The 22,440-nt window shown below is 41.2% G+C and overlaps 1 protein-coding gene across 48 annotated transcripts in view; it reads left to right on the top strand.

The window, feature by feature from the left end:
• The window catches only part of NEB (nebulin), a 157,448-nt gene that overhangs the window by 87,443 nt on the left and 47,565 nt on the right, over positions 1-22,440 (top strand). For all 48 annotated transcript variants that reach the window (XM_081869593.1, XM_081869592.1, XM_081869603.1 and 45 more), the window contains 28 exons: positions 84-395; positions 548-652; positions 742-846; positions 1,497-1,601; positions 2,333-2,440; positions 2,542-2,655; positions 2,769-2,966; positions 3,680-3,784; positions 4,373-4,477; positions 4,580-4,684; positions 5,747-5,854; positions 5,948-6,061; positions 7,328-7,525; positions 8,118-8,222; positions 9,006-9,110; positions 9,724-9,831; positions 10,157-10,264; positions 10,661-10,768; positions 11,777-11,881; positions 12,000-12,104; positions 12,384-12,482; positions 13,863-13,973; positions 14,968-15,072; positions 16,757-16,861; positions 17,876-17,980; positions 19,105-19,209; positions 20,342-20,446; positions 21,498-21,602. In XM_081869593.1, coding sequence (XP_081725719.1) covers positions 84-395; positions 548-652; positions 742-846; positions 1,497-1,601; positions 2,333-2,440; positions 2,542-2,655; positions 2,769-2,966; positions 3,680-3,784; positions 4,373-4,477; positions 4,580-4,684; positions 5,747-5,854; positions 5,948-6,061; positions 7,328-7,525; positions 8,118-8,222; positions 9,006-9,110; positions 9,724-9,831; positions 10,157-10,264; positions 10,661-10,768; positions 11,777-11,881; positions 12,000-12,104; positions 12,384-12,482; positions 13,863-13,973; positions 14,968-15,072; positions 16,757-16,861; positions 17,876-17,980; positions 19,105-19,209; positions 20,342-20,446; positions 21,498-21,602 — 3,366 coding nt within the window. The remainder of the gene's footprint in view (positions 1-83; positions 396-547; positions 653-741; positions 847-1,496; positions 1,602-2,332; positions 2,441-2,541; positions 2,656-2,768; positions 2,967-3,679; positions 3,785-4,372; positions 4,478-4,579; positions 4,685-5,746; positions 5,855-5,947; positions 6,062-7,327; positions 7,526-8,117; positions 8,223-9,005; positions 9,111-9,723; positions 9,832-10,156; positions 10,265-10,660; positions 10,769-11,776; positions 11,882-11,999; positions 12,105-12,383; positions 12,483-13,862; positions 13,974-14,967; positions 15,073-16,756; positions 16,862-17,875; positions 17,981-19,104; positions 19,210-20,341; positions 20,447-21,497; positions 21,603-22,440) is intronic.

The raw sequence follows: 22,440 nt of genomic DNA, 5'->3' as shown, positions 1-22,440 counted from the left end.
GAAATCATAAGGATAACCCAGAGAGTTAGGATTAGGAAAGATCCAGTGCAGATATTTAAAGAACCTGTGTTTTCCCATTTCAGCTGAAATACAAGGCAGACTATGTCCACCAAAGAGGTCACTACGTCGGTGTCAATAATATGAGAGAGGACCCGAAACTGGTGTGGTTTGAACATGCTGGCAAGATCCAGAACGACAGATTGTATAAACAGGCATATAACAAAACCAAGTCCAAAATTCATATACCTCCAGATATACTGTCTGTCATTGCAGCCAGAGACTGCCAGCATGTTGTCAGTGAAATTCCGTATCGCCATTACCTTCATGAATGGACTTGCCACCCTGATCAGAATGACTGCATCCAGGCAAAGAAAGCATATGACCTTCAAAGCGATGTAAGTGATTTTTGCAATCAGATCGCACCAGTTTAAGAGTTTGATATTGGTATACCCAAGAGCAATTGCCTGGGAAGGGAAATCAAGGCTCAGCTTGTCCTTTTGTCTGCATAGGTGTGAATAATATTCTTCAACTTTTTAAATATGTACAGAATATTTATAAATCTGATCTGGAATGGATCCGCGGCTGTGGCTGGATTCCCTTAGATTCAGTGGAGCATCGGAAAGTGAAGAACGCTCAGAACTTGATTGATAAGGTAAGATGCAATTTTCACACATTTGTGGCAGCATCCTATTCATTTCCTGTAACTGTTATTTATGATAATCAAATCATGTCTACCTACAGAGACTCTACACAAAAGAGGCTATTGATAATTTTGCCAATTTCACACCTGTGGAAGACCCTCCAGCTATTGTTCTGGCAAAGGCAAACGCAATTAATCAGAGTGATGTAAGTATCCTTTAAATCAGAATTTCTGAGTAAATACATACTTTCATATATTATAAAAGTGTCATGTCTCTTGATCACCACAGCTAGAACTAAGAAGGTATTGTGTAACTCAAATGTTCAGGAACATACGACAATATTTTAAAAACGACCACATGCCAAAGTAGTCCTGCGAAGGGAAATGACAGTATTTTTGTGTAAATAATTCTTTGTGGCATATCCCTTAAGATGGCGTATGGAAGAGTTGCCTCACAATTCATGAAGAATGAAATGTTTAAACAGAATATGTGTTGTATAATTTGTTTTAACGTGTGCTGTCTTGGGAGAAAGGTATTAGAATAAATAAATAGAATAATTCTGTCAAAATGATGGTATGACATTGAATTTGCTATATCATTCAGAAGTAATAACAAACATAGGTAAACAACGAGACACCTCAAAGGAGCTCAAAATGATCTTCATAACTTAGTGAATTTGAAGGATAAAAGAAAACACCCCAGCATGAAGCATTTAGTATGTTCACCTCATGCATCAAGAAGCTGATTAAGACATTCATCCCTTAAGAAGCACAGCATACTGAATATGTCATCCTGGTGTGTGTGTGGTAGCACGTGGAATGATGGGTTAACACTCTATTTAATTTTTCTCTCTAGCTGAAATACAAAGAAACCTTTAACCTTGAAAGAGGCCACTACATTGGTTCTGATGACACTCCAGCCCTGAGTCATTCTAGAGATATGGCTAAACTGTACAGTGATGTAAGTTTCTTGCTGTTCGTGTATCTAATAATGAAAACTCCATGTGTTACTACAGGGGTAGGGAACCTCAGGCCACGTGATCCCTTCCAGGCCTGTGATCCTTCTCCACCTTCTCCTTGATTGCTTCATTGTAACAATCCTCTTGCTTGTGCATGTGTAGAAAGTCCTGACTTCTGCACGACTGGAATGTAGCCTACTGTACAAAAGTTGGCTTAGTGTTTTCACAAAATTAGGAAGTGTTTGTTTTCGATGATAAAGTTTCAGGCTTCTGGGTGAATAGCACATTGAGGATATTGTATAAAAATAGGTGCTAACAGGTAGGGAACTTTAGGTCCCTAGCTTAGACAAGTCCCCATCTACTAGCTTCACCCATTGGGAAGGTGCCATATCTTAGTGGTACAGCACTAGGACATAGTGCAGAACATCTTTGGTTCTGCTCCAGGGAGCTCCAGGTATAGCTGGAAAGAACATCTCATTGAGACCCTTGAGGGCTGCTGCCATATATAGTTAGACATATAGTAGACATATAGTAGACAACCCTGTGAAGGTAATGAAATTTAATTCAAGGAAGTATTTATATAGTGTTGTGCTATGGAAAAATTGAAAGAGTCCTAGATTGTGCTGTAGAGAATGCATAGTGGTTTAGTTGATTTGCTTTTGCTCGCCAATGATTACATTTGTTGGAAAACATCCTGCTCATTTATATCCCATGTGCACCTTTTGCCGTCTAGAACCTGTACAAGGATTCATGGGAATCCACCAAGGCCATTGGGTACACTCTGCCTCCAGACTACATCCCTATTGTGGGTGCCAAACATGCTGATTACATTAACAGCGAGGTAAGTGTGACCCTTCTTTCCCTCGTTAACTACTTTGCCACTGTTTGCTTGTGGGGCTGCTATGTGTCTTATCTAACGTGTCCCATGTTTGCACTTCACAGCTCAAATATAAAGAAGGGTATGAGAAGCAGAAGGGCCATTATCTGGCTGGGACACAAATAAATGATTTCCCAAGTGTTGTCCATTCTCTTGCTTTCCAAAAAATAAGGAGTGCGGTAAGTAGTAGTAGTGTTGTTGTTGTTGTTGTTGTTGGGTGGGGCTCTTCCTTGAGTCTGAATAATGTGAAAAAACAAACATATATTTTCCATCTTAATCTCCTGATTTCTAGCTGGCCTACAGGAAGAATTATGAGGACACCAAGGCACACATTCATATCCCAAGTGACATGATAAACCACGTGTTGGCTAAGAAATGCCAGTACATCCTTAGTGACCTTGAATACCGAACTTACCTCCATCAGTGGAACTGTTCACCTGAGGAGCACGATGTTATTATGGCTAAAAGAGCCCAGGAAATTCTAAGCGACGTATGTATTTACCCGGTCAAATTGAGAACCATTTCATTTGCTATAGAGAAGCAGGAAAAGGTGGTGTTGTGAGTAGCTTGCTCTTTTGCTTTACAAATTGGGGTAGTGTGGTTCGTGAAGAAGAAGCATCCAACCCAAATCTTGCTGGACCCATAAAGTCATAGGAAGGCATTGGGCAAATCATTCCTCCTATCTCAGCCCAATGGACAATTTGATGAGGGATAGGTGACCATTATGGGCAAATACCGTCTCAGTGTACTGAACTGGCCCAGGATTTGCTGGATCCTGAGTTGCTCTCACATCAGGCATGTTCCAGGTCCATTTGCTATGACAGCCTGAAACTGGTACAGGAATGAGTCCGAATCTGCTTGCTCCACCTTCTGCCACCACCGTGAATGGCTTGGTTGCATCTGCAGTGGTTGCTCTGCAGCGGCAGGTTTGGACAGCAGCCTTAGATGATGTATGTAACATGCTTGAAGAACTCTATAGCTTTATAGAAATGCTAACTGTTATTCTAAGAGAATTCTCAAAGTAGGAATGGTAGAAGTCATCTGGAACCCATGCAGGCAACCCCAGAATACACGTAAATCTCTTAGATCACTTCCACTCCTCACTTTTCTGCAGTGGACCAAAACATTAGTATGACTGGAGATGTTTGAAACAATGTATAATGAGTTCATTGCATTCCCCCCCCCCACTACTGTCATGTGCAGGTTGTGTACAAGGATGACTTAACATGGCTGAAGGGAATTGGATGCTATGTGTGGGACACACCTCAAATCCTGCACGCTAAGAAGTCTTATGATCTTCAGAGTCAAGTAAGCAAATGGATCTCGCCTGGGGATGGTGGTGGTGGTGCTGGAACTGGGAACCATGTCTCTCTATAAGGTTTCCTTATTTGATCAGTTTGGGGTTTGCACCATTTCCCATTCATAGAGGTGCTAAAGAATATTGGGTAGCAGGATTAGGAAAGATGCCTGCCTCAGGCCTCAAAGAGCTCTTTTCAATCAGAGTCATAGACAGTACTTAACCAAATGATCCTGACTCAGTATAAGACAAATCCTTAGGATTGTTGGAATTTCCCACTTGTGGATAAATGCAGGCATAAATTCATTAAAATATGACAGCGGCCATCTTTCCTTCCAGAGAATAAAGCAAGCCACTGTACTTAAAACAGTCGTTAGCTTCCTTGAAAGTGCTAAGTGCACTAACTAACATTTTAAAAAAAACACATCTGATTAGTAGCACTATGCTATATTAAGGTGATTTATTCCCCATACCTGCCAAAGGGACTTCAAAGAAACCAAAGAAGGAATCCTATTGCTACACAGTGTGCTTAGAGTTGCTAAATAATCCAGTGTAGCTGTTCTCTGTCCTAATGCCTTCTTTTTGCCTTGGTTTCACAGTTGCTCTACACAAAAGCAGGAAAAGACAATTTACAGAACTACGGTGTGGTTATGGATACTCCAGTTTATGTAACTGCTATCGAGAGTGGTATCAATGCTAGCGACGTGAGTCATTCTCCTCCTTTCCTTTGCCCTGGTTCATTCTCTTCCCTTCCCTTGAATTGTAAAGGGAACTACAGTAATGGCTGAATCTGCCTTTGATTATAGGTGAAATACAAAGAACAATACCATAAAATGAAGGACCAATATACCACAGTTTTGGAAACAGTTGATCATGATAGGATTCAGAACCTCAAGCACCTTTTCAGTAGTGTGAGTGTTTAAACTTTATTTTCAGGGGCTAATGAGATGGGCTGATTTTGGGTGGTGGTTTATCTTGGAATTCTTTTAGTTATAAGTACCTGGGTATGCTAGCCAATATTTATTTCTTCCCTTCACATGGTGTCAGGGAGGCTTAACCCAAAGTACGGAGCAACAATGCAGAGTGCTGTACACAGATTAGAACTATTTCAAGTAAAATTCACAGTACACAGGTCTCTGATTAACAGCATATTGCGACTGCTGTCTGAGGACCCAGCAAAAGGGGAATGTTTTCACCGGACATTGGAACACAGCATGACTCGGGGCTAGCATACCTGGGTTTACATCCCTACAATCTGGTATGCCTCTTGAAATTGCCACCTGTGGCTAATCACAATACACTTAGGAGAAACTGAAGTTTTTCAGCCCTGCTCCAAAAATTATGGAATTTCCCCATCCTGAAGGATGACAGATCAAACCTGAGCTTGATGTTTAGTGTTGAAATTTCTTTCCTTTTGGGTTGCCTTTTCTAAGTTGGGGTGTGGAAGGCCATGATTTTTAGTATCCATTTTGTTTGTGTGGATTTAAGCAATTGTTTCCTTCCCTGACTATGTGAAAGAATGTGTAGCTCTAGGCCTTTCTGCTTTAAAAGGCAGAAAAGGTGTCTTAATATTTGGTTCTTACTCATGGTTCTTACTGCTTTGGGGCTTCATAGAAGATGACTCTTAAGGCAGCTCAAAATATTTGGGCTTGTCTACACCAGAGGTAAATATGGATTTGCACCTTCCTGTCCCTGTTAATAATAAGGGCATCTACATGACATCTTAAGCATCCCAACATTTCCCCAAATCTGCCTCCCTTTAAATGTGGGATTTTTAATCCTTGGATTTCAACGTTTCCCAGGAGCAGAAGGCCCCACATTTAAAGAAGAGGACAGGAGAACACTTTGATGGGGAGGACGTCCTGTAGACACACCTACATTAATGGGGAGACAGGCAGGTGCTCCAGTGTAGACAAGCCCTTAGTGTATAGTAGCATATATAGACCACAGTGCTTTGATTCTCGCCTCTACAGAACCTGTACAAGGACGCCTGGGATAAAGTGAAGGCCACTGGTTTCACATTGCCTCCCGATGCTGTGCCATTTGTCCGTGCCAAAGAACTGAAGCACAATGCCAGTATTGTAAGTGTACCCAAGCAACACATTCCTAAAGATGTCGTACGAATGATGTATCATTCTAAGTAACTTGGATTTCCATTTTCTTTTTCCACATAGGTAAAGTATCGAGAGGAGTATGATCGGTTTAAAGCGCTTTACACTCTACCCAGAGGGGTTCAGGATGATCCCAACACTGCCAGATGCCTAAGGGTTGGCAAGCTGAATATTGATGTAAGGTTTATTTCTGATATAACATCTAATAAGAAAAGTGCCGTCTTACACTTTTAAAATCAGATTATTTCCATTAATAGCTGGTTTTAGATACTGAAAGGTTATGTTATTTAGCACCCCTCACTTCCCCAAGAGATGGGAGTGCTACAGGATTTAGTGTTCATTGGAAGAGAGCACGCTGGAGAATTATTGTGCCCAGAGGAGAACTTATTGGAAGCAATAGACTGCCATAGTGGTCAGCACAACCACAAGTCATGCATCAGATTCACAAAGACAGCAACTGCTCAGATTTCTGTAGCCTCCTGCAGGCTTCTTGCTCAGGCGTAGTTCAGCAGAAGAACTTCCAACTCTCTGTCTCTCTTAACTGCTCAAACTGCAACACCATAGTTTTCTGCCCCTCTACTTGGTGATGGGTTGGGAAAAGTAATTTCAATTCATAAGCTGTACCCATTCAGGGAATGTCAGCTGATCATTGCAGGTATCAGATAATCAGCTTAACAAAGGGTGATTTACCCAGGAGCTATAACAATATGTTGATATAGGTCACCTTCATTCACACAAGTGCATGTAGATCACTAAGGGCCAAACTAAATGTACAGGTACACAGAGTTCCATAGTGTGACATCAATGCCAATTTTTCTTCCCAACTCCTGCCTTGCAGTCCATCCCAAGCTCTAAATCTGCTCCGGACATTCTCCCAACCCTCCAGAGCAGGTTTTGAAGGCACATGGAGAGCTGCAGGTGGGAGGAAAAATCTATTCTATTAGTGGTATCTGTTCTAAAAGAAGGCAGGTGCCATTGGATTTCATTATGGGTTGGTTTCCCCATTCTTATGGATGGAAAAGCCTGGGATTCTGAGCAGAAGAATAGCTGGAACCAAAAGGGTCAAGCAGGCACTCCACTCTGCTGTTTCCCCTCTTAGAGTTGTAGTTTCCTATGATGTCATGCTTGTGCCAGATTGTCACTCTTCGCATGGTTTAATATCTTATTTATATTTCCCCCCATTATTAGAAGCTTCCCATTATTATTATAAAAATAATACTGGAAGCTAATATTCTGGCCTACTCAGATATGACTTCATGAATTGTTTGTTAGTTGTTAGCTAACTGCTGGTATTGTATTTGTTTTTGACTGTTTTTAATATATAATTTTAAGTGGTTGTAACCTGCTGTGGGACCTTAGGATAAAGGGTGGGTAAGAAGAAATAATAATTGTAGTAGCAGTAGTAGTAGTAGTAATAATAATAATAATTCTATTTTACCCTAGCGCTTATATAGAGAAGGCTATGAAAAGAACAAGGCCAAAATCCATATTGCACCAGACATGGTGGACATAGTGTCAGCTAAGAGCACTCAGAAGAAAGTCAGTGAAATCGATTATCGCATCCGTCTCCATGAATGGGCCAACATCCCAGATCTTCATGCCAATGCTCTTGCTCGGAAAGTCAATGACCAGCTGAGTGATGTAAGTCTGCAAATGATACCAGGTCTGCCTTTGGAAAAACTATTATATTTGCACATGACAGGAAAAGGAGCATTAATGGTGTGACAAACTACATCTATAAGCTTACAGGCTGTGTTCATTGTCTGTCGACGGGCGTCAGCCCCCCCCCTTTGATTGCTGTTTGGTGGATGCAGGAGATGCTTGCCTTCAAAGGGACAATTAATTGGGCTTTTAATGAACAGAGAACCTTTCAGGGTTTCAATCTGGAAGTTTTTGCAGCAAACGTTTTCAGTTTTTCATGCGCCTGCTGTGTGCAGACAGACAGACATTTGGATCAAACTGACCGTAATACAAGTTGTATTACTAGGACTAAATAGGAACTGGCTGAAAAGCAGGAATCTGAGGAAACAACGGGTTGCTGAAGAAAGGAGTACTTAGAAAATCGAACAACATAATGGCAGCCAATGGAAACTAATGCTAACGCTCTAAGCTGGTTTCCATTATGTAGCAAAGTTTCAATCACGATTAAATTACTTAATTTGTGTATAATGAATGTTTGCTATGTTTTGCTATGAAATTCTCACTCTTCTCTATTTTTAATCCAATATCTTAGATTGTGTACAAAGATGACCTCAACTGGCTCAAAGGCATAGGTTGCTTTGTCTGGGACACCCCTGAAATTCTCCATGCCAAACATGCCTATGACCTTCGTAATGACGTGAGTACAACTGATGATAGCAAATTGCTTTGTTCTGAAGCTTCCTTCCTAGCTCTCCCTCAAGCTCCTCTTACAGCTCTTTCGGGGCATGGTTAGTAGGTTGAATTGAAAACTGACTGCTGTCTGCTTCATGTATTTTATATTGGACTGCACTTTTGTCAGTCAGCCTTGCACGCTTTTGCCACTCAGTAAAACATACATGATACAACAGTCTGCTATTTGTTTTTGTTTTTCATTTTTTTGCTGTGGTTTCCCTACTATAAAAGCAGAAGCACCGCTGCTTTAACAATAAACTTAATTATCTCCTCTGAATTCAGGTGAGTTAGGAATACACACATCTCCTTTCCCCTCTCTTCAACTTCCTTTGATATTTTTTAAAAAAATTGCTAATTAACTGAACGCAGGATACAATAGTCAGCTGATAATGTTTTGTGCCGCTGGGGAAGTGGTAATTCTGTATTGATTTGTTTTGGATGTTTGTATGTGGTGCCAATAAAAGCTTTGATGATGCTGGTAAGGCAAGACTGAAATAATGTGGCAGCCTTATTATTGTTGTTGTTGCTATGATGGCTTCTTCCTCTTCTTGGAGTTTTACTTCAGCTTCTTGGGAAGTTGGAGGAGAGGCTCTTATTTCATGGCAGCTGCCAGGTATATCTGGCATATTTGAGGAGTGGTTGGTTGGAGTGCCTTAAGAAAAGTTGCCGAATGGGTGGGACATTTGACAAAGTCAGTGGTGGGAATGAGAAAGGGAAGGTTCAGGTGCTTTCTCTCTCTTTCTCGTAGTTGAAATACAAGTCAAAGGCCAAGAAAATGGAGAGCAACTACACCGTGGTCACCGACACACCTCTCTATGTTCAGAATGTCCAGAGTGCCATGAATCTGAGTGAGGTAAGGATCTCCATTTCTGTTCACCGCAGCTTCATTGTAATATTTGTTCCTCCCCCCTCCCCCACATTTCAATTACGCTCTCATTAACAATAGTAGCAGTGCCTTAGTAATGCACATCAAACCAGCCAATTAGTTAGTGGGCTGTGTATCCCGTTCAGAGATTCAGTCAGCATTCATAGCCATCCCCCCCCTACTTTAATCCCCAGATCCAGTTTACAGTTGTACGCTGATTCCTATTTTACTTGTGGTTTTATTATTTAGTTATTTATTGCATTGGTGGCTCACCTTTTTCTCTGGGGAACTCAAAGTGGTGTACTTGGCTCTCACTTTTCCTCCTTTAATCCCCACAATACCCCTGTGGTTGGATGGTGCATTACCTCTACCCCAGCATTCAAGTTTTTAATGTATAATGTTTTATTATGGTCTTATATATGCTGGAAGCTGCCCAGAGTGGCTGGGGCAACCCAGTCAGATAGGCAGGGTACAAATTACTGTTACTGTTACTGTTACTACTGATACTTTGCTTTCTCCAGATGTATGCCCAGCTCATATTCAGCACATAAGCTTTTGCTGTATCACTCAGCATCAGTTTTACATTTTCTATATTCCTTAGGCCGTTTACCGCCATGACTATGTGCACAATGTCAAAGGGAAATACACTCCAACAGATAAGACGGTGGATTTGGAGCGGGCAACTCATGCTTACAGGATACAGAATGAAGTAAGTGCTGGAGCTGGAGCTACCCCCAGATTTTTCCTGCTTTGTGGGTGGGGTTCAAGTGCATACTCGAAAATTCAAGTTGAGCAATTATTGGTGTTCTTGTGCAACAAATCCATTAAAACAACAACAACCCTAGACTTTTTGTGGAAAGGAAAGCAACAGGAAGTATGGGATAGCCACCGCTTGACACAATATCATATAACCACCCCCAAGCAAATGAGAATGAATGCTCAATACCTAATTGAGTGGGAATGTATTCATAGTGTTGCACTTCATTGCAAAATCAGTATTTAAACATTGTCATGAATTTTCTTTTCTTTGGCAGGGTCTCTACCGAAAAGCTGGCTGGCATGCACTTCCCACTGGATACAAACTCCCACCAGATACCCCTGGTTTCAAGCATGCTAAACATGCCCAATACCTTGGCAGTTATGTGAGTGGTGGATTATTTTTTAACTCATACTACTGTTGCAAATAAATATAGTTGCATGAATATATAGATACGTGATCTGTTACAAAAACTGTGGTTGCAATATTATACTTATTGAAAACATGACCATATAAATCTTATATTATTTTATAGAAATGGGGAAATGCAACCAAACCATAGGATCTTGTGGGTGTTAATAAGGCAAGGAAAGGGAATGGGGAGGTATCGGGAAATGGGCAGGAGGGCTTAACTACAATCCTAGATACCTTAAAAGTTAGCATGGATGTAAGTCTATATTCATGTTCTGCTAAATGGTATGACTTCATTTTTAGGTTCTATTATAAATAGCTATTGTGTCTAAAATACATATCTTTCTGAATTTTTTTTGTATGATTTCAGCTGAAATACAAGGAAGTCTATGAACACATCAAGGATAAAGGTTACAATTTTGGACCCAAAGCTGTTCCATTTGTAAACATAAGGAAAGTCAACAAAATTCTCAATGAGGTAATGTGAATAGTATTTAAGTATTTATGGTACTTGATGATGCAAAAATAAATAAATAACATCACTGTTGGAATCTTATGCAACTCATCATAAAACCGTGGTATGATTTTTGTCAGACACTCAGGACCACATGTTCTGTAAAATGTCTTTATAAGCATGTAAGTTTTTTATAGTTAATGACTTAAATGTAAATATAGTTTGAAAGATGACTCTCCCCTTATTATAAATGTTTGTTATTGGGGTATGTAATGAAAGGGGCACACTTACACTGATCCCATGAGATCAAGTGTGAAGCACTCTTTGGTTCCTTCTTCATGGGCAATGCTGCTCCACCTTTCCTGATTCACTACCTGGGCCTGGGTGGAAAGAGATACAGACTTATGGTAGTTGTATTCTCCCTGCTGAGGTCAGTATATTTCCAGGCTCCTGCCTTGTTACAGGTGGTCAGTGTCCAATGTGCAATTCTAGTCACTCTCATTGAAATTTTAAAGCCTGGCCAAACTGGCCAAGCAATGTGAACAGAGAAGATCCCATAACCAGGCAAAAACTTAACCAATTTGCTCCAGAGTGCAAATTAAAGGAGTATACTTACTTGAATCAACAAAAGAAATAGAAAGTTGTTTTGCAAGAAAGAAAACGAATGTTCGCTATCGAAGGCAGACTTTGCAGCACAATCACATGCCTGCTCAGAAGTAAGTCCTACTGAGTTCAATGGGGCTTACTCCCAAGAAATTGCTGTTGCAGTTCAAACCTCTTTTGCACTGGGGGATTGGATTGGGCTGAGATATCCCTCTACTCAGCTCTGCCGGCCTCCATTCATGGAGTAATGCCAGCCTCACTCTGATGGTGCAGAGCAGCATGTTCTGCCAACTGGATGTGCGGGTGAGCAGAAGTACTGCCTGCAGGATTCCCAGCAGTGGTAGGCAGGCCATGGAATTCTAGATCAGGGTGTCTTTTGTTTTATTGGTTTCAGCACCATGTGCAAGAACTCCTTCTCTTTTGTTACAGAGGCTCTATAGGGAAGTATATCACAAAAACAAGGATAAGATTCATACCACGCCCGACACGCCTGAAATTCGCCAAGTGAAAACGAACCAGGAATCCATCAGTGATGTATGCCTCTCTTATACATTTAAAAATAAATAAATAGACAAATTCCAGTAATGTCTGATGTGATGGGGGAAAAAATCACCCTAATTCTCCACCCACCCCCTTTGTTTTTGTATCTCAGCTGATCTACAAGACTGACTTCTTTAAGATGCAGGGGCACATGATTTCCTTGCCATATACACCAGAGACAATACATAACCGTTACGTTGGAGAGATTACAAGCGATGTAAGCTTTTGGACTTAGTAGCGTTAGTGGCTCAATTCCTACTCTTACTTAGTTTCTTTCTCTCTCTTTCTCTCTCTCTCTCTCTCTCTCTCTCTCTCTCTGTGTGTGTGTGTGTGTGTCTCATGCACGCATTCTATATTCTTTTTCATCTTTCCTTTGCCATCTTTTAAAACTATTTAGTTATTGCATAATTATTCAAAACACTATGATTATAACACATAATATGATGGTATATTTATGTAATAGATATGGTATTACATCCTTATCATTGTTTGGCAGGTTAAATATAAAACTGATCTGCAGTGGCTGAGAGGCCTGGGCTGCTTCCTCTATGATACCCCTGATATGGTCCGTGCTCGACATTTGCGCAAGCTCTGGGTATGTTTCTTTTTCCATGACCATTTCTGTTGGACGACTCCTTGCTTTTTTTGCTGACAAATAATCAAGAGGTGAAACACTGCCATTTTCAAGTGTTGCTTTTTGTTGGTTTTTTTGTTTGATTGATTTGACATGATTTAAGTTATACCTTTTTATATTTAAAAGTGAGGTTCTTTCCCACTATAAACTGTGAACTGTACTATGCTGGACATGAGATCAGACTAGGCAATGCCATATCAAGGTTTATGTGTGGTCATTAGATATGCTGTGGACATTGTTCTTGGAAGTGAGGCCCTATGCTTGGTTAGATGTGTTGGGTCACTTTATCCCACAGCAGTCCTTTGTCATAATGTTCATTAGTAGCTAAAAGTGCCACCCCATCACTGACTCTGTTCACGCATCATGGTAAGACATAAACACTGTGCATGAGCAAAATCAGTCCCACTTTGCTGTGCTTTGCTCCACAATTCCTGGCTTCCTGTTACATCCAAACCAGGGTTTATGGTTTGTTTTGTTCCCAAGAAACCATGATCTCTAGCCAAGGCTTGTTCTTGGCTTACTGATTGTGCTTTATTGGAACAAAACAAAACAATGATCTCTGGAATTATGGTTTGTTATCTCCTAGCACAAGCCAGGAGGAATGAGCAAGAGCAAAGGCGGCTTGATTTGGGTTGTGCATAGTAAGCAGGCTTGCATGATGTCTGAACATGGACATTGTCCTTTGCAAGTAGCAAGTGTGTGCAATCAGTGAATCCAACACCTGCAAACTACATGTCACTTGCAAACTACATTCCTGTGTTGGTTTCTGCTGGTACAACTGGACTAACAGAACCAGTGTGTGTGCCAAATCATGAGCTACAGTTTCAAATGTGTGTGCTGATTAGTATCTCTTCCATAGCACACCTCCCCCACTTCCTCCCATTTACAGCTATAGAGAAGCAGATGTATCAGAGGCAGATTTAGGGGAGAGCTATCAGTATGGTTGCATGGGGTGCCACAGCTATTATGTAGAATGGAAGGTGAGAAGTAGGGGCATGTGGAATTTTGGCATCCCACTGAAATTTGAGGCCCCAAGGTTCGCTACTGGATGTATGGGTGCAGATTTTAAGATATTGTTGCTCTATGCTTAGTGACTTGGCTCTAATGTTTTCTACAGAAGCCACCCTAATGTGTTTGAATGGATGTTATGTTATGGCCCACTTACAAAGCAACTAAAGTGATGTTTTACATTGTACTGTTAACCTGTACATTCCAGAGATTCTTGTGGAGTTATATCAAGGGGCTGTGACTTCATTAATCTTCTTTGTTAGGATTCAAAGTTTTGTTGTTTGTCTGATGGAGACTGCATGTTCTTTTGACACAAGCACATTTCTTTTTCAGTCTAATTACGTCTACACTGAAGCTGCAAAGAAGTCACAAGATAAATATCGTGTGGTTCTGGACACTCCCGTGTACAGGACCGTTCAGGAGCTGAAGACCCATTTGAGTGATGTAAGATTGATGTTCTTTAACCTTTCTGCACTGAAACATTTTAAAGTGAATTTAAAGGGATGCTTGGGTCGTTTTAAGTGTGCTTCTGCGGCAGCTGCTCTAAAGTAGGCTTGCAGATGAAGAGAAGCACGATGGAAGTTCTTTGTTCTTTAGCAAGAGACCACGGTTAAGGTTCATGCTATGCAGAATATTTTGGCTGAGCTAGTTTTACAGCCAGCAGCAGCATATAGAATAAGAGGATTATGATTTGCAGTCGAACTGCAAAGTTGGAAGGAACCACAAGGACCATCTAGTCCACCTACAATGCGAGAATCTTTTGCTCAACATGGGGCTTGAACCCACAACCCTGAGAGTAAGAGTCTCATGCTTTACTGACTGAGCTGTGTGAGGTGGAGGGTGTGTGTATGGAGCTTCAGGCACCCACTAGCAGTGCTGCCACTTGCTGGGATGGGAATAGGGCAGTGAGAAGCAGCAGTGATGTCAAGGGAGGTCCAAGTACATAATGTAAAAACATAAGAAGAACCTGCTGGATCAGGCCAATGGCCCATCAAGTCCAGCATCCTGTTCTCACAGTGGCCAACTAGGTGCCTGTGGGGATCCCGCACAAGAACACCAAGCTATCAAAACAATATCTTGTATGCAGCGATTTGTAGACTTTTCAAATAGCTGTCATAAAGCACTTGTGGAGGGTCAAGTCTTCTAATCACATTGGGTGATATTCAACTCGGATTCACTCAGAGTTGAACCACAGAAAGTAATGGATGTGGCTATGTTAGATCCAGCAATTTCAATAATCTGCTTTCAGTAAAAATGACAATGGGGTGTGATAAGCTTATGCCAGTTCAGTTAGCAGTAAGGACGGAGTCTGTCAGTCAACCACATCAGACTTCCTTCTGCTCACTGTCAGCTTATTAACTCTCTTTGTTTTCTAATATACTTGTGCTGTAAAGGTTGGCTATGGAAGAGGAAAGTGCATTGTTGTTTCTCTTTCTAGCTTGTGTATAGAGCTGCAGGCAAGGAGCAAAAGACCAAGTACACATCTATCCTTGATACACCAGATTTCAACAGGGCCAAAAGAGGGCAAAAACTACAGAGTAAGGTAAGACCCATTACTGAACAGAAATGAAGCTGGATAGTACATGTGGAATTCTCATTCAATAATGCACAGCTCTTTCTAGATATTTTCTGGGGCAAAGCAATCTGCACTTGCTCATTCATTATACAAGCTGTCTTTGTGATAGCACCATATCCTTAACAAATGTTTCCACCCAAATTAGTAAATATTGATAGGTAATCAATATGTTCATAAACTTCCATTGCACTTAGGGGTGGATGGACGAATCTGTCAGCTTTGGTTTCTGTCTGTTTCTGATATTGCCAAGCTTAAGTCCAGTTTTCCATATTTCCACCTCAATTTGCCTTTGCATGAATATGTCAGTATCTTAGCGCACATTTCTCTTGACACATATGTTTTTGCAACGTTGAGCCTGGGTTTAAATAGCATGCGGAGCCAAACTATATCTTGGCTTACAGCAGCCACAGGAACAGAACAGGAGCGATGCAATTGCAATCTCCACTCTGGGAACCTGCATGCCTATGTGTGTTGAGCTTAGCCATGGTTTAGTTTAGTGCTGGGTGTGAACCGGCCCACTATTTGGTAGGAAAACTCCATTGCAAAATTCAGCGAAGTGCTGCTTTCAAAGGATAGCTGTCTTTGGCTTTGTGTACCGTTTGAGGAAGCGAGATTTAGTTAATTTCACTTAAAAATACTAACTGAACTGAATTTCTCCCCCAACACTAACTGTAATATTACTGAAACCTCGTCAAAACATAACTCTGGCACAGTTCTCCAATCTTCTTCTAATGTTGTCAAAGTCATCAGGCAGTGGTGCCAAACTCGGCCCGCCAGTTGTTTTGGGACTACAACTCCCATCATCCCTAACTAACAGGACCAGTGGTCAGGGATGATGGGAATTGTAGTCCCAAAACAACTGGAGGGCCATTTTGTAGTCCCAAAACAGCTGGAGGGCCGTTCTTCATTTCCAATAAGGAATGAAGAACTTGCCAGATCTTGTATTGTCTCCTACTGGACCTTACACCATGTGACTGCAGCACCAACTACCACTGTTGAATCTGTTCAGCGCATCAAAATGGATATATTCAGAGCTCTTCCTCCTCCCATCAATATGTGCTTTGAAACTGTGTGGATACAATTACAAATCATTTCCTGTCCTTTGTCATAGCCTAGATTGTTTCCTGTGCTTTGTAATTGTCCCCATTACCTAGTAGATTATTCAGGGTGTCTGCCACCTCCAGGAATGTTATTTGTCTTAATTGGGAAAGAGATAAAAATACTGTTATACGATGCAGCAAGGAGCGTAGGTGAAGAAGCATCAAGGGTGAAGGGCTGGGAAACCAACTTTTAAAATTTATGTTAAATTTGAATTAATTGGATGTTAAAATTTTGAAAATCAATAAAAATTATTGGGGGTGGGGATAAAGTTGAAGGGGCTGTGGCTCAGTGATAGAGCACATTCCTTGCGTGCAGAAGGTCTCGTCAGCATCGTTCATTAAATGATCTAAAGATAACAGGGCAATAAAGGATTTCTTCTTGAGACCTCAGAGAGGTGCTGCCAGTCAGAATGGATATACTGAATCAGGAAGAAAAGTACACTGATTCAGTTTGCAAAAAGCAGTGAGCGAAGGACTGAATCGCTTATATCCGAGGTCTCTTGTGTGTATGGAGCATAATTTGACAATTTATGGTTCTTCCCTTTCTCCAGTACTTGTACGTCGAACTTGCAACCAAGGAAAGACCCCATCACCATGCTGGGGATCAGACACCGGCCTTGAAACTTGCTAAGCATGTGAAGGACTTGGTCAGTGAGGTAGGACTGTGAGCACCTTTCCTTCTCTTCTTTTTATTACTATGGCAAACAGACTGCACACTTCAGCCCATTAAAGTCTAGACTAGACAATGAGTTTGGCAAACACATTCAATGCAGTCTATCAAAACTGTTTTACAGAATCTTTATTAAATATGCTATTCATACGTGTTAAGCCACAATCTAGCTTTGTTTTTATTCGTTTACTTTTTGCCTGTCTAGGTTTCGGTTTCTTCTATACTGTTCATTTCCGGGGGTGGCATTTAAGTGAGAGGTCATCTGGCATATGTAATTGGATTCAGCGGCGGAGCAAGCTGATTGGGCGCTTTGGGGCAGCGTGCGTGCCCTGCACCCAGGGGCGGGGCCAGCTGGGGCAGGATGCTCCGTGGGGCCTCTGAGGAGTCTGTTTGCCTCATCCCACTCAGCTGCCCTACAGCTGAGGGGGAGGCAACGGGCGGACCACTTGGGGCAGCGCAGAGCCACCACGTCACTCCCAGGAGAGACACATGGCTTGGGCGCACTGTAGGCCCTGCGGTGAGTGCTGCCCGGCATTTTGTCACCCCCCCCCGTGGTGACACTTGGGGTGGACTGTCCCCACAGCACCCCCCCTTCCTCTGCCCCTGATTGGATTACAGTTCCCATCATCCTTGACTGCTGGCCTTGCTGTCTGGGGCTGATGAGAGCTGTAGCCCCAAACAGCTGGATGGCACCTCATTGGAGAAGGCTGATTTAGGTAAGCATCACAGAGGAGGGAAGGGCACACATGGAAATGGCAGGGAAATTGTCTGCAGATTAGGGTGGTATGCTTTGCAATTTGCCAGTGAATATACCAGCCGCAGGCCTCTAGCTGACTTTATTGGAAGGAAAAACAAATCGTTGGCATCATGAATAAATTTACTTTAGTTAACTCATACATCAGAATGTCTTTTTAAGTGCCCAGTTGCATGCAGTTAATGCTGTATCGCACGAGCACCTTGGTGTACTTATTTTTTCTTCCATTCCCCCTGCTTAATTTAGAATAAATACAAATCCCAATATGAGAAGCTGAAGCACAAGTATGTAACTGTCGCTGACACACCAATCCTGATTAGAGCTAAGAAGGCCTACCTGAATGCCAGTGATGTAAGTATCCAATGAAAATGGGATGGTTTGGGGTTTTTTTGTGTGGCCTAGATATGAATGTAGAGTAATGTTCAGGCAAGGTCTGTGAACTGAACCTGAAACCAGTGAGAATTCTTCCAGATCATTTACTTATTTGGATTATACTCTAGCTCTGTATGGCTTATATACTCATGATGCATTTTTTTTTAATATGGAAAAGGGATCAGAAGAGTCAGGAGCCATTAGACAACTATTCATAGTTCTATAACAGTTGTGACGGAGTTCTTCCTGAGAAGCAGTGGCACAGAGGAGTGAGCCTACTGCACATAAGATCAAGTTTCTTTGGTCTGACATTCATATGGAGTCTATTTCTCATTGCCTGTAAAATCTTATATACTAGCATAAAACAAATAATACATAAAAAATCTATATAAATCTGTTTTGACACAAGATTGCTTGGGTAAAAATCAACATCATACTAATTTGTTCAGTCTCTTCTCTCCTCCTCCTGGGTGCTAGGCTGTGGGTTCTCTCGATGCTCCAAGGCAGATTTAGGAGAGGTGGGGGGCATGCAAGGGGAGGGGGAAAGCCCCATTGAACTGGTGGGAGTCCTTGCACTAGGTTAGTTGAATCTGGCTTCTTGGGTTTTATCCAGCTAAAACATACTCAGAGTAGACTCACTAAAACCAATGGACTTTAGTCATGTTTGCTGGTTTCAGTGGGTCTGCTCTGAGCATGTTTCAGCTGGATGCAACCCTTTCTGTCCACATGGATACTTTTGCGTATAATTGTGTTGGCAGCAGAGAAAGAATGAAGAAATTGGGGAGAGGGGGGAGATAGATAATATGGTTTCTTGATCTGGACTCTTGTCTTGAAATAGATGGGAGAATATGCAAAACTCTGGTTATAATAGAAAGTTAAATAAATGAAAGCTATACATAAATGGGGAGTAGGATTTACATTTACAAGGAGCACCATGGAGTAAGCTAGGATTGCTTGGCTGTTTATAATATGCATAAAGCGGACTTGATGGTCTGCTTTTTCTACCTGTCTATTACAACCTCTGAGGAAAATGTGAAAATAATGTTTGCTACATTTTAAAACTGATGCCTTCGTACTTTTTTGTTTTATTTTGTTTTTATCAGCTGCGCTACAAAGAAACATTTGAGAAAGCCAAGGGTAAATACCACACAGTGAAAGATGCCTTGGATATTGTGTATCACCGCAAGGTCACTGATGATATCAGCAAAGTATGTATATTGGATATATATACATAAGTATGTATATTGGATATATATATGCATATCCCTGAGTAATATGCTGGTTTTGATAACTGTAAAATACAATAGATGTACCTTATTTATATATACTATGGGGCACTGGTTATTCTCTCCCCCCACTACTTCAGACTCCTTTACCTCCCCCTTTCCTTTTTTTTTCTTTCTTCCAATTATAAATTTTTTATTAAATTTTTCCATAAAAACTCCAATCATACAAATTTCCACATCACATATTTTAACTTATTGGACCTCCCTCAACTTCTCTGACAATCATTCGTAATTCAATTTCTATCTTCACATTCCTTAAATTTTAGTATTGCCTTTAAATACAATATTTCTGTCCTCATTTACATTCTTGCAATATTCCTTATATTTTCACAAAGCTTCTTTAAAACACACTAGCGTTGTGTATTCCTCACATACAGTTTTCAAATATTCTGTAAATTTCCCCCAGTCCTTAAAAAACTTGTGGTCCCTTTGGAATCTAATTTTTCCTGTTAGTTTGTCCAGTTCTGCATAGTCTGTTAATTTTTTACCTCCCCCTTTCCTATATAATGTAAGCACCCCTGGTCATCCCTCTGGTGGATGTGATTCCTTTCAGAGAGAAAGCAGGGGTTATAGTCTACTTGACACCTGGTCCTCCTAACACAAAGCCTCAGCTAATTCTGGCCCACCCTGCCTCTTTTTATGTTTTATAGCATTTGTTTCCCCTATACTTTGTGCTCTGGCCCCATTCTCCACCTGAGCTTCTGTCATACTTCCACCTCTCCTGACTGTTTCCCCATGTGTTACATGGACCGGCCAGAAATTCCTACATGCGCTAAGCTCTGTTGTCTCTATAAAGTAGCGTAGCTGTGCCAGGACATTCTAAATCCACTTATTGGGAAGCAAGTTCCACTGAATGTTAGAAAGCAAGTCCCGTTGCCTCCTTGAAGCTCCTTCAGGAGAAGGGCAGGATAGAAGTTTAACAGATAAATAACACAATGGGAGTTGCTTCTCTGAGTACGCATGTATAGGATTGTACCATCACTGATGTCAACCCTGTAATATCGGGGGATTAGTGTGTTGCTTATTTTAAAAATTAAATGCTTTTTTTTTGTAGGTGAAATACAAAGAAAACTACATGAGTCAATTAGGAATCTGGAGATCTATCCCGGATCGACCAGACCATTTCCACCACCGTGCTGTCACCGATGCAGTCAGTGATGTGAGTGTGGATCAACTTCGACACTTGGGTATTGCATGTTGACAGCCTTCCAAAACAATAGGCTGCAATGTGTTACTTGAGGGGAGCAAAATGCATTGAAAAAATGATTAATAGTTTTCTGCCTTTTGGAGACAGGCTCTCCTGGATCGTTAAACTGAATTCTGAATTTAAACTTCACTTCTATGAAGAATATCTAAGCCACATAATGAGGAACTGCTAACAGCAATTCAGTTTTCCTTGTTTAACAGCTGATATGTTGAAAGGAGGATTGGGTGGCAATCTAAAGAGCCCCTTTGCTCAAACAGAAGGCATATTTCACTTGCAGAGAAGTTCTGTTGGCTCCCTTGTCCATATTCAGCCACTAACTCTTAGATGTAGCTTTTTCTTTTTCTATGGGAGGTGTGAGCAGCTGCTGCAGAAACAAGCAAGCATGCATGAAAGCCCCATGATCTTTCTTGGTTTTCTTTTATTGGGAGAGGGAGTCTTTATGTTGTTGTTACAGCTTTTAAAGGCCATTGCTCTGCAAAATGCAAATATTTAAAAACTGATGTAGCCCTACATTTATCTAGCTGAGAATACCCATTGATACCTATGGCCATAAGGGTTGAAACAGCAACAGTAAACACTGCCCATGTGTACTATCACACCTCCCCCAATTTAATTTGTAGGGAAGTTAATTCAGTCAAATCTATTGCTATTGACAGAAATGCCCACATTTGCAATCAGTTAGAAACAGCACATAGTTGTGATTTCATCTTGTTCCATCAGAACAGCGAAAAATCCCATTGAGCCTAATAGGACTATGTGGATTGGAGTTGTCATTTTGTCATCTCAACCCTTAAGCACATTTACCTTGGACTTTATTCTAGGGACAGCCATTGTTCTTACCTCCAAGTTTGTATACTTAGATCACTACGATCCCAAGTATCCACATGATCCCATGCCTGAGATTTTTCTACTGGCTTTGAGATATGAATAACATTTTTTTGTACTCTCCTGTAATTGTCTCATGTTGTGGCAAACCTTGCTCTTGTTTATTTTGCTTTTACAGTTTAAATATAAGGAAGATTTAACATGGCTCAGAGGCATTGGCTGTTATGCATGGGATACTCCTGATCTTCTTCTTGCAGAAAAGAATAAGACGCTGTACAGTCCGGTATGTGTGGTTCTATACTGCCTGGTAGCTTAAAGAGGGTGATTTCTCTCTGTCTATTCCCCAACTTGCTCTGCACACATACATTCGATTTTATATTTATTTGAGGTGAGGCACTGCATGCAGGCATGGATGCACGCAAATACAGACGAGAAGTTTGAGACCATGTTTCTTCTTCTTTCTTTGGCGATCACTTGTAGCCGAGTAAGATTGTCTTCCATAAACACGGTTTTAACAATGAGTCCGTAAGTGACTGTGGAGGCCAATTCTGGATCCACACGTCCTTCCACAGTGGGAACATTGGTTCCCGGGTGAGAGTTTATCACATTGTGGATTTGCCAAGTGTGCCTTCCTCTTAGCACATTTCTCCCTTGCGCCCTGAGTTCAAGTGTCTTCAAAGCCCACGACACCTTTGGTAAAGGCTGTTCTCCAACTGGAGCGCTCGCAGGCCAGTGTTTCCCAGTTGTCAGTGTTTATACTACATTTTTTTAAGATTTGCCTTGAGACAGTCTTTAAACCTCTTTTGTTGACCATGGTTATAAAGCAGTTCTTTGCTCAGAACAAACAAGATTTGTCATTGGTTTTAACTCTTGACAGCCAACCTGAGCATGCACAGCTTGACTGAACTGCCCAATAACTGCACAGGCGAAAGATCATTGGTATGATAACATATAAAGTGCCCAAGTATTTGGGAATATCTACTGAGGCTCCACTGAAACAAAGGGCAACAGTGCAAGATCACAAATTACCTTAAACAAAGTATATGCATAACAAGATATGATTGCTGGCACCTAGTTTTAAAAACAAAAAAGCACTGTGAAAAACCCACTGTGTCATCTAT

This window comes from Podarcis erhardii (assembly GCF_964252035.2).
Source record: "Podarcis erhardii genome assembly, chromosome: 1".
NCBI classification, from domain to species: Eukaryota; Metazoa; Chordata; class Lepidosauria; order Squamata; family Lacertidae; genus Podarcis; species Podarcis erhardii.
Note: the sequence above shows the minus strand (reverse complement) of the source record. Positions and strands in the feature narration are given on the sequence as shown.